The sequence below is a fragment of the Clytia hemisphaerica genome, unplaced genomic scaffold (genome assembly GCF_902728285.1).
Source record: "Clytia hemisphaerica strain Z4C2 unplaced genomic scaffold, Clytia hemisphaerica genome assembly, whole genome shotgun sequence".
Classification (NCBI taxonomy): Eukaryota; Metazoa; Cnidaria; class Hydrozoa; order Leptothecata; family Clytiidae; genus Clytia; species Clytia hemisphaerica.
The window spans coordinates 1,147,422-1,160,326 of record NW_027104240.1 but is presented as its reverse complement, the minus strand read 5'-3'; the positions used below and the strand labels follow the sequence as shown (position 1 = coordinate 1,160,326).

At 33.8% G+C, this 12,905-nt stretch overlaps 1 protein-coding gene across 1 annotated transcript; it reads right to left on the bottom strand.

The window, feature by feature from the left end:
* Window positions 1-8,723: 8,723 nt before the first annotated feature.
* On the bottom strand, window positions 8,724-10,574 carry LOC136816318 (ATP-dependent DNA helicase pif1-like). The gene has a single exon (XM_067072645.1). It carries the CDS (start codon window positions 10,572-10,574, stop codon window positions 8,724-8,726), a length of 1,851 nt encoding a protein of 616 aa, XP_066928746.1.
* Between the last annotated feature and the right edge of the window lie 2,331 nt (window positions 10,575-12,905).

Sequence of the window (12,905 nt, the reverse complement as noted above, 5' to 3'; positions counted from 1 at the left end):
AGGGAAGCGGTTAAGTTTGGGTTTGCAAACTATTGGAAGCCAATAGAGTATGTTGCCAAGAGTAATTGTGTCAAATTTGACCGCTCTCCGTCGCAGTGTGTGCCCTCTAAAATTGCTAAACCGCAAAATCTTAATTGTGCAAATATGACAATTTGAGCCTCTGTGAGGGAAAGCGGTTAAGTTTGGGTTTGCAAACTATTGGAAGCCAATAGAGTATGTTGCCAAGAGTAATTGTGCCAAATTTGACAACTCTCCGTCGCAGTGTGCCCCCTCTAAAATTGCTAAACCGCTAAATCTTAATTATGCGAATATGACAACTTGGGCCTCTGTGAGGGAAGCGGTTAAGTTTGGGTTTGCAAACTATTGGAAGCCAATAGGGTATGTTGCCAAGAGTAATTGTGCCAAATTTGACAACTCTCCGTCGCAGTGTGCGCCCTCTAAAATTGCCAAACCGCAAAATCTAAATTATGCGAATATGACAACTGTGGCTACTGTGAGGGAACCGGTTAAGTTTGGGTTTGCAGACTATTGTACTTCTGAAACCCAAAAATAAGGTAAAAATAGGCTAAAATCAGGCTATTTAGAGCAAATTAAGGGGCCTTCTCTTTGACAGCTCAAAATATTCTTAGACATTAATAAACGGGGGGGTCCTAATAAGGTCCGGGGGGCTGGAAAATTTTCGAAAAATTAGCAAGTGGGGGGCCCGTTTATTTGGAACCTAAGAGTTTCCTAAGATTCCTTTTTTGAGCATGAAATACCTTAAGGGAACTTTCTTTTGCGGATTTTGACGTTTAAAAAAATTACAACCATTCTGTATTAATTAGGCATTGTTTTTCATATCTGCAAAAACTGCAAAATTTAGTTTAGATTATGACATGTTTGACTTCGGCTTCTTCATAAAAATGTACAAAATTTTGATTATCAATTTGACTACATCTAAACCTATTTGATTCACATTTATAGCGGCCCTGGACGTTGCATGGCCAAGAATGGCAGATTAATTTTAGATGAATTACATTTTTTTCTCTGACATTACCAATGGAACGAATTGATGGTAAAGCACTTTCGGCAATCAAGAGGTTCTGCACTGATAACCCGCCGAAAGTGCTTAGAGTGATAGTGAAAGTGAAAGATTTTGAGTCACCTGGAAGAATGACAACGCTAATCCTGTTTGCATGCTTTTGTACATTTTTTTACATGAAATACTTTAATCTGGTTAACTTTCCGGAAATTTAAACTCGCGAAAACATAGTGAGATTGCTGACCCACAACGTGAAATTTTTTAAAGCGTATTTTTGGTGGAGAAACTTACATCTTTTTTTTAGTCCCATTTGTAAAATTAAATGCTGGCGAAATTTTCTCCGATTAAAGTACCTGGCGGGAACTAATTTTGGCGAATTTCGCGAATTTCGGCAAAATTCGCCAAAATCAATTTTTTTGTTTCCTTGCCTAAATAACCCCTGAAATTCATCAAAATTGCTCAAAATAAGGCAAATTAGAACAGATTTACGCTGTCATTCGCCAAAATTCACTATTCACCAAAATAAGTTCCCGCAAAAATTAAATTGTTTTAAGATTTTCGTCGCTCGCCAAAATTAGTTCCCGCCAAAATAAGTTCCCTTAAGGTACTATATTATCGATTGGTTTAAGAGTATTTTTAAAAATCATGCTAGAATTTTTTAAGAATTATTTTTATCATTTAAAATAAACATTCGTTTATTGTTGTTTATACTATTTATTGGTACTGATCTTATGATGATTTATTTTTAACCAGAACTGCACTGTTTTCCTCGAAATTTTCTGCGTGGCAACAGATATTGGATGAGGTAAAGTCAGATATCGAAAATTTGCGAATCTGAAACAAATATCAACAAGCAAAATCAAATAATTTCGATATCTGACTCTGCCAAATTCAATATATGTTTTACTATCCACTACAACAAAAAATTTCAATAAAATCTTTGACTGTTTATGTTTTGACGCTCGTCTCATACACAACTCGCTCTTTTTTTAACATGTAATCAATTTCATGTCTCTCCATCGGAAATTTATGTCTTTTTGTTGATGCGAATCAATTGTAGCATCAAAACATGAAAATGAAAAAGATTTTCGTCAGCGAAGAATTGCAAATATCACTTACTGTATATATAGATATCAGTCAATAATAGAGACTAGTTTATTTTCCGATACTCGGAGTTTCGTGCCGTTTCAGGCAGTCTTCAGTCAGATTTAAAAAAATTACATATCAAATATTTAAGATTGGATATCCAATATTAAGATATATTTAGGTTAGCGTTTTGCGTAGAGGTGGATGATAAATAGGATTATATATAGGTTTTGTAATATCTTTTTCATCTGTTTTTATTAGGTTAACATATTACGTAATCGTTCATATGATTAATATGTAAATAAAACAATTTGTTTTCGTGATACTCTGGGTAAGAGTGTTTCCCAAGTCTCGTCAAGTGTTTTTCTACCTTCCATTTTACAGTACGGGACGACGTTGTCATTTTCCCGACACAACTATCCTTGAGAACATAGTCTATCTGCCATTTTAATGTTTCTTTTGTTTCGTTTAGATTTAAGATTAAAAAGGAATATTTTAAACTAGCAATTAGCTTTCGCTATGAATGCCCCGCGGAGCATCAATCTCCAAAATCACGAAGAGAAAAACGTAAAATTCTCGCCGAACTTCGTCTAAATCTTTCTAATAAGAGTATTTAAGGAAATGTGGCGGTGATTCTAATACACTAGTAGACTAGAGTCTACTTCTGGATGAACTTTGCTTTTTGATAATTTTTGATGACGCTGAGTCCAGTGAAGTAGACTAGGAGCGTTCGGCGAGGTCGCCATTTTGAAAAAGAATGTTTAAAATCCAAACAAAAAAAAAACTACTTGGAGTTGAAAGTTGTAATCAAAAATGAGATACAAACATCGATATCAGATTTTCAATCACTAAAAAACTTTAACCTTCCAAAAGCAACTAAAATCTGGCGGACTGTAGTCACTTAATCGCGCCATCCAGCCTATCAAAAAGCTTTAAGTGGACCCCGGGCTAATACACTAGTTGTTCTTTTGAGCAATGGATTCGAGTTATCGTCTTCAAAACATTAAAATTGAAGATGGCGGTGGATTAACTGATTGCAAAACTTTAAGTATTGAGTATCTATGGTACCTTTAAGTAGTTCTGATATTGATTATAATTGGGAAGAATAGCTGGGAAGAAAAACAATGCATGTTAGAGATTTAAACCCAACAAATGATCTGTTTTGAAATAACAAAATATCAACTTTATTAAACTAAATGATAAAAAGTCTATACAGTGCACTAAAATGGCCAATGAATGAGGCCCACACTTTATTTTCAAATACTGAATTTGCTTTTCAGACTGTAAAAAAGAGTAAAATGTTGAGCTACACAGGATGATAAGAAATATACAAGAAAAGAGGTTTAAAAATATAAATATACCAAAAATAAAATCTTTCTTAAGTACAAGAGCAGCCACCGGCTAGAAAACACAGAATAACTGTTCAGAAGCGTTCCCAGGGCTGGAAAAAACCATTTGTTATTTTGACTTTTGGTTCCTGGAAAAGTACATCTGTTGTATGAGAAAATTTTAGCTCCTGGAAAAAATATCTGTTCGATGAGGAAATTCGGGTTCCTGGATAAATGCATGTGTTTTATACAAATTGATCCTGGAAAAAAGTAATTTTGTTCTGTTTTTGTTTCCCAAAGTGTTCTTACTGGAAAAATATATGTGTTATTTTTCATGATTACTCCTGGATTTCGCTAACACAACAGAGTTCTGCTGGAAAATTTGATGTGTTCTTTTTTCAAACGCTCCTGGATTTTCCAAACAGATATTTTAATGAAATTGGTGCCTGTCCTTTTGATAAAATTCACATCCTCCTAGATTTTCATGTCTGTTCGCTAAGCAAATTGTTCCTGGATTTTCTCCCTAAAATCTCTCTCCTGGAAAAATAGTACAGACATTTGACAAATATCCGTTGTTGGCTGCTCTTGTAAGTAGTAACCACATAATAGCAAAACCCTATTTTGATGAGACCAGATCAAAAGTACATGTAAACACAGCAAAAACAATTCCCAGGTTGAATAGATAATATGGAATATGTGGAACTTTTTGACTTAAAATGGTCAATACTTTGGCCAACACTTTTCAGTATTCAGTTTGAACACTAAGTAGAACTACCCTAGGTCATAAAAAACAAAAGAAATTAAAAGGAAAAGAATCAAATAGAGTAAACACAAAACAAACTTCAACAGCAGATAAAGTAAGCAAGATCATCTCTGGGATTCAAGTTTTACCATCTTCTTCAGGCATCAAAAATTAAAAGAAATCACAGGTTAAAACTGGTTAAAAAATGTAAATCAAGTTAACACAATAAATTTCAACAGCATATATCCACGAAATAAAAAATGGACTAAGCAAGATCATCTCTGTGGGATTCAAACCTTGTCATGATCTTTTTCTTATCATATACAACATGAAATGGCTGGAGTGCACACTCCTCTGTAAGCTCGTCAAAAAACTCCAGCACATCAGGAAAAGCAGTCAACTTTATTTGCTGACCATTTAAATCAATTATAACCTCAAAGTCGAAGGTGGCAACACATTTGGATACAAGCATCTTTCTTTTACAGGATGAACAATATGCGATTTGTGAATTGTTTACAATAACTATCTTCTTTCTCCAATCAATATTTCGGCAAGAGACATATTCTCTTTTCTTGACAGACACAAGATCCGGACAGCAGACATTTGTTGTAGCGGATAGAGGTGTACCGGCCCATTGTAACTGCTCCTTGGAGTCAATTCTGGTGATTTCTGTCGCCATAGTCGTACACAGTCGTATTTGGTTTTTGTAAAAAGAGGTTGCCATGTTTGTTAGAGAATAGAAGTTGTTTTCGTTAATAATACTGTACAAATCCTGTGACCAAATTGTTATGTCGATAGCTACGTTCGATGCATCAAGAAACTTTCCCTCTCTCAATTTTCTCTCCCTTCCATTGACATTCACACAGCGTGGGTATTCAACAAATTTGACTTGACCTTCAATATCAAAAACACCATCTGGTGGTGATTCAATGATAGAAGCAACGCCAAGAGCCTTATTCTCATCAGTGTGGAATTCAAGTGGGCTAATCGGTCTAAATGAAGCACCAAGCTTTGGATTAAAAAATCTCTTACCAGCTTTTAATGGTGATACATTGAATAATGCAACTGCTTTACCTTGGTCTTTTATTGAGACAAAGTTTTCTCGGTTGGCAATGTGGTCAGCCATCACATGAACTCTGCACCTTGCTACTGGCGAAGTCTTGATGTCAACATCAAAGTATGAGTTATTGTTTTTTGATGTCTTTTCTGGAGTTACCATATGGACATAGCCCGTCAATCCTAAAAATAAATTCAAAATCATCATTATGATTTTATAGTAATCGTTATTGACATTTCCCTTTTATCCACATTTCCATTTTTAAGATATCTTTAATTATAGCTAGCTTTGCAATAATCAGGCAATTTAAATAAAAACACAGGTTTATTCTTCTTAGCTGGATTTCTGGTGCAACTACTGTATACCAGAATTTAATTTTTGAAAATTGCAAATTAAATAGTTATAAATACCTGAACTCGAGTGCTACTGGATGTATCATCACAAGTTTCCGCATTCTCAGATGAGTTCCTTTTTAATGCCTCTTCTGACTCTGACAAACATGAGTCATCCCTAGATGAAATTATGAAAATAAATGTCTTATTAGAAGTGTAAGGTTCCAGATACCCTTTACTTCTGACTCTTTCGGGCAGTTACTTGGACTAAGAAGTTTTCAGTTATTATGTGAGGCACGTAAGGGTTGGTTTGTTCAAGCTTAAGTCTCCCTAAAGTTAAAAAAAAAAAACAGAAAAACCTAAAAATGAACATTTTGACATTTCTTTCAATGACAAAAACAAATTCTAAAGATTTGGAAAAAGTTAACAAAACAGGAATATCAGAAATTTTGTCAAAATTGTCTCCCTGTAAAGTAAGGACCAAGGCCTTTCTGTATTCATAGTTTTCAAAAACTCTGAAAAATTTACCAAGTATTTTGGTTTGGCAATTAAAAAATAGTTATTAGTTTTTAATCTGATTTAATTTTTTTAAATACCCATACCATAGACACGAGGAAGTGGCAATTAAAATAAAGAAAAACTTACAAGTCTTTTTCTGATGAAAGTTTCATGATTATTGTAGTAGATGTTCTCACTCTGGTTTCAAGTTGAAAAGGAAGAAACGGTACGGCGTGTATTGCCACTTAATTCCTTTTCCCACAATCCTTTTAGGTATTGCGGTTACACTCACAAACCTAAATTACTGTTTCTTTATTTTTGAAAGGGACGTCCGTGTTAAGACATGGATTCGTACAAATATCGAATTATTATTATTATTTCTTTTTTATCTAGAGGGCGGGAGGGAGCGAGACGTATCTGAACGAGCGCGGAACGCTGACCGCTCATAACAATATATGGAAACTTGTAAATCAGCCAGGCGAATTTGGCTTTTCGAACGTATATCGAAAAATGGAGCTTCGTTTATGAGTTTCTTCATAGACTATGGTTTCTTAAAGCAAGTCTAACGATGACTTTGATTTTGATCGAATACCAGAATTTATCGGATAAAGATATCAATACTTTATTGAAAGAAAATTTTTACATATACAGTAGACTCTATAACTCCAATTCTTATCGACCCAAAAAGTACATATTTAATCAAATATTTCATTTGCATCAACTCTTTCCATGAATTAGAGAAAAAAATTGCAAAAATTTCAAACTCGCTACTACTTAAACGATTTTCGATTCCACTTTGGGTGTTCGAGTTATGAAGAGACCACTGTACCATTCAAAAGCTCTCAAGAAAGTATATAGAAAACTTTTAAATGGATATTGCCGATTTTTATACCTGAATTTAGATTTTAGACTCCAAAGTTAGGATTATGACGTCTTTGTAGTCTTTTGATCATTTTTAGATACTATGATACATACATGCCAATTCAATTATAGAAATTCTTGCAAAAACTCCATCTAGTCTCGTTTATTTGGCACCTGATTAATTATTCCGGGAAAATCAGTTATAAAGATATTTGTCATTGTGTGTAAAAGAATTGGCAAAGGAAGTCAATAAAACCGCCAATGTTTTCAAAACTTTTGAGTTGTTAAAAAAGAGTAAAAATCTTGAATATCTTTTGTACTTCTGAAACCGAAAAATAAGGTAAAATTAGGCTAAAATCAGGCTATTTAGAGCAAAATAAGGGGTCTTCTCTTTGACAGCTGAAAGTATTCTTAGAGATTGATAAAGGGGGGTGGGGTCCAAATAAGGTCCGGGGGGTTGGAAAATTTTCGAAAAATTAACAAGCGGGGGGGGGGGCGTTTATTTGGAACTTAAGATTAGGCATGTATTGTATTAAAATTAGTATTTTTCGTGTAAAAATATTATCGTTTAAAATGGAAAGAAGTCTTTATAAAAATATGCTTCCTGATGTAAAATATTGATAAGTCCGTCTCAACACAATTCAATTTCCAACTACCACGTTGTATGGTATGACATCTAAAATAGTTAAAGACCAAAAACACCAGTCTACTATCAGGGAAATAAGCATCATTGTATCAGCAACTTTGTGTATATCCGAAGTCAACAACATTTATAACGTTTAGGTTTTGTTGAATCTAACCTATTCGTAATATGTTGTAGATAGAAATACAGCATTCATGTAGTCAATATATAACTGCTGTGAATTGATAACGTTTAGGTTTATTTGTTGAATGTAAATTATTCATAACCCGTTTTACTTGTAATCATGTAGTCAATATAAATAACTGGTCTGAATTAATACACGCATCGGGAACATCAAGGAAAATGGTTGAACAAATAGCATCGAATTGACGGAACATGCTAGAGGTCAAATTGTGAAATAACGATACGAAGGTTGATTATTGAAATCATTTTTTCGTTTTGTTGATAAGCTTGAAAATGACCTAAAAACGGAGAAAAAAATCAAATCATTTAAAATTGTTAAAAAATGAGCCATTATGTCACTATAAACCTTTCTGCTAAATTAAGCCTGTTCAAAGGGATGTTTTGATTCTGGTTCCTCACCTAAAAAGGCTCAAAATTTGAGAGGTGTAGCTTTGGGCGACTTCTGTTGCCATGTAACGTGAAAAAAGTAGTACCACTATAACATAAGACATAACTCTACTAATTATACTGTTGCACTGAAAAAACACTCACGACAAATACCACTCTTACCTTTAGGAAGTGTCATGTAGAAGCATCATTGAATTGTGTTTGTGACATGTATTTCAAATCGAGCTTTAAATAGAAAAAATCATTATTTACAATTTTGAAAATGTATTACCACCCACCCAGTCATTAAAAACGTTTAGTTCTCATCAATGTACACCCTTATTAAATCAATCTCGCCTCAGTTTCTAGTGCCAAACCGTTAATTTTCTGTTCTTCTAATTCTCTAAATTTAAAATTTTTCCTTTTCTTAATATCTTGTAATCGCTCTAATGTCATTGGCTCGATTAGCATATCTTTTAGCTTTCTCACTCTTGAGATCCCAACATACGCTAAACCAATAAATCTTTCTGTATTTCCTAAATCAATCCATGCTTTAATTCAAAGTAAATCCATGAGACTTGTGAATAGTTATTGCCCAAGACAATCTCAAAGGTAGTTGCGAAGGTCTGAAGAATTTGTTAAAGGAATAATCGGAACACAGCAAGGCTGGTCTTCGCATACACTTGGTCCTTTATAAAAAGAGTCAAATTGAACAATAACAGCTATAGGTAGATTTGGAGGAGAATCTCCTTCTTGATAAATAATATCTTTAACTATTCCCATTGACCCATTACAAAGTCCTTGGTCTGTCCAAAGGTTTCTAGTCAACATTACTCTTGCACCGATGCTTAAAAATACCTTAGGTTCTAATCCACCCATGTCGCCTGAAGAAAGTTTAGCTGATTCTTTATTACTGTGTCTTGCATTAATTTGTGCCACTGGGACATTTAAGCTCATCAATGCTTCATGGTTATCGGAAGCAACTTTCTCATTTGAAAAAGATAATTTCACAAAGTCTTTTAAATTTAAATTATCAGTCAAATTGGCAGGTGTCCTAGATAAGAACATCTGCCAATCTTCCTCAGTTGAATCACCGTTTCTTAATCTCAATAAGGCAGCTTTGAATAATAATAATAAATCACCTTTAGATCTTTCATTTACTGTAAGCTTTATCACAGTCGTAAACCTTCTATACATGCAAAAACCCAATGTACCAATTTCACTTCTAGGTTTCTTATGATACAATACTTCATCTCCAACAGGGGGTAATTGAGCAATATCTCCTACCAAGATTATAGATATTCCACCAAAAGCTTTGTCTGATTCACCTGTTCCTTGTCTACACCGTTTATCTATCCATCCTAGCATATTTTGACCAACAACAGAATACTCATCAATAATCATATATCTAATTCCACTGAGTCTTTCTTGTAGTCGTAAGAGTGCAGGACCCTTCAAATCGTTTCGGTTTTTTCCTCTTATTGGAAGATTCAATAAAGAATGCAAAGTCTTAGCATTAATATTAAATGCAGCTATTCCAAAGTAGGCTGATACAATACATTTCTCTTTCAGTAAAGCTCTAATGTTATTAATTGAGTAACTTTTTCCACTCCCTGCTAACCCGGTAATCATCATGAATAGCTGATCTCTCTGATTCATATCCTGATCTAATAATATATCAAATGCTTTTCTTTGCGACTCATTAAGGGAGTCTACTTTTAGTTCAAACACTTGTTCAACTGGGTTCTCAGATATTTTGGCTTTTCTTTTGTCAAGCCAAGAAACCATATTTCCAATCTGCTCTTCAGTGTAGTTATTTCTACAAGACTGCCAATATTCTAAATCGTTATGAGATGGCTCATCTCGATTAATTTCGTTGTTATTCCCACATAAATCAGCTAAGTGCATCCATTCTTCACGTTCCCCTTCAACATTCTCTTCAAACTCATCAGTTTCTGACCTTTCAAAATATAATTCAGCATTATTAAATTCTCTTCTCCAATTAGGGACAACACTTTGACCTAAATCAGTTTGCAAAAACTCATTCCATTTTTGGCAAAACATATCAGTATCATTCTCACTTAAACCATCCCAAGCATCACTAATCCTGGTCCTCCATGGTTTGTATTTTAGCAGTTGGTATTTGCAAAATACATAAAAATTAGGTCCTTTTGGATCAAATGATGGTGTTGGGAAGGCTCTAACAATAACTGGCTTCTTACGTTTTTTCAAAACATCTTTTTGCACTGAATAGTTTGAAACAAATTGCATAAAATTGCTATCTAAAACGAATGCATCACATCCTTCAAGGTTAGCTCTGTTAGCATAATTATCAACAGTTGAAGCTTCAGTAAGGACATCCTCATTATTGATTTCAACCTTTCGAGATCCGTCAACCGAAACATTAACAACTTGAAAAGATGAACTGACCAGTTTTAATGATAATATATGGTGCATTACCTCTTGTATACTAAAATCTCTTTCCCCGACAGCTCTAATCATTAATTTCTGAATAACAGATCTCATTTGTTCAGTTCCTTTTAAATTCTCAACAACAGAAACAAAAGCGTCTCGAGCAACATCTGATATTTTTTCTGCCTTTGAGGCATACTTAGCAAGATATTCTAAACATGCATTGTAGTCAATAATTGGTTGTATATCGCAATTCGCTCTCCATGATTGCAATTGCAATCTCTGATGCCTGTTTACTCTTGAGTCGTTTCTTTTGAATACAATTTTTGGTCTGTACTGCTTACCATATTTCTTTGAATTCAATTCCTTAAATTCAATATAAGTTTCATTGCAATCCTCAAAAGGAAAATTGAATCTACAATATTGTTCATCGTCATTCTTTTTACGTAAGCAATAGGCTGTACTGCACTTAGTATGCCTCTGAACACTATTTACTAAATTTGCATAATCATCGTCAAGCTCATTTTCATTAATGTCTTCAACTTTTTTTTTGCATGATAGCGTTCATAACGTTTTTATTTGTTAATTTTGTCATTCAAAAGTCATGCGTTTGCTCTCATTACTAGTAAGCTATTTTTATACATACATATTGTATACGAATTTTTCAATATTAATGTTATTGCTATAAGTACTTAGGCATAAACTTTCTTTTTGAGTTGAAAAGGAATCTCTTAAAATACATCATATTTTTACTCAAATCATCAAACCAGGGTTCTTCTTATTATTCATGGGGTGGTTTTCGTTTCTAAAGTTTGCCTGGACTTATGTTTTTGGATGTCGAAACCCATTTGAAAATTTGCTCTCTTAAAAGTCTTGAATACCTCATAACTTACAATCAAAATCTCCTACACATTGCATCTACTAACAAATTCCTAGATTCGAACCCCAAAATCTGGATTTTAAGATGATACAAGATCTCTGATATAAGATTATTCTGATAATAACAAAAACCTCCGTAGAAACCGAGTGCCTTGAATATTTTCACTTTTTTCGGTATACTGTTCAAGGGAGTATAAATTTCCTACGGGGAGTCATTATTGCTGCGCAAATTTTTACTCCCGGGAGTTATGATTCCCCAGGAAAAGAATACTGGGGAGTAATTATTATCTAGTAAATTATGACTGGGGAGTGAAAATTTTGGGGAGTATATTTTTACGCTGACACCGGTCCTATAAAAAAGAGGTGTTTCCTTATATTTGAAAACATATGACTCGACCCCTCTTGCCCTCTTCAGTATGGTCATCTCCGGTATATTCTTTAATTTGATTTCAAATTATCAAAAAAAGCTTTTTCGCCAACTAGAAAACTTGTTAAGTGCATCAAGTGTTTCAATACGCTTTTCTCGAAATAAATGGCTTAATCTTTTTTTCGCGGGAATTTTACATGAAAACGAGGCGGGCCACGGTAATATGTAAACAAGATGGCGGCAAGCAGTAGAAGAGTTAGTAAAGATGAGAAAATATTTGCAGAACTTGTACATTATAGAGAGATTCCAATAATTTGTATATATGATGAAGAAGGTATTGACTTGTCGATATTTGATTCCAGTTCCTGTTCTGTTCTTGTAAATAAAATAAAATAAATAATTCAACTAAAGAGACTACAAACCACCAAGCAGCAACTGAACCACCCTCACCAGCACCAAATCAATCAAAACCAACACGATCAAAAGAAACAGCATCTACTCAGTCGAATTCAAAGGAATGGGGAAAGTCTTTAGAATCTCTTCCTTTATTTAGTATGAAGGAAATCGAAAACCATTGAAAGAAAAGCGGAAAAACTCCAGACACTGCCATAATAAAAACATTGGATAAAGGAAGAAAAATTTTTGAAGAAAGAAATGTAAATTCAAATAGTATTTATACAAAAGAAGTGTAACTGCCAAAATGAAGCTAATTTGTCTTTTAGTTTTACGTTCGTTTTCATCGCTTCCTTTGTACTTAAGATTTATTATTTGATATGACTTTCGTAGTGAAACTGTAAATGATTACTATATAATTTGTATTAGTCTCACGTGTATTGTCTATATTATGTGTCTAGGGAGTTGCGTATTGTAATGTATAGTACCGTATTGTGTGTATAGTTATGTGTTCGTCCATTGAGGATTTCTAGTTGTTGTATGAGTTGTTGTGATGTGTTATAAATCTGCGTATTGGAATTGTGAGTGTTAGTTGAAAGTATCTGTTGACGTGTACGTGTATGTTCAGCCACAGTGTGTTTAGTAAGTTTCTATTTCTTCTTTTATATGTTATATCTTTGACTTGTCTTTGTAATCTAACTGATGTATCTTTATATTTTGACTTGTACTGTATTTAT

What these genes read in the sequence shown, in the direction of transcription:
- LOC136816318 (XM_067072645.1), bottom strand. Translation starts at nt 10,574, where the DNA reads ATGCACCATATATTATCATTAAAACTGGTCAGTTCATCTTTTCAAGTT.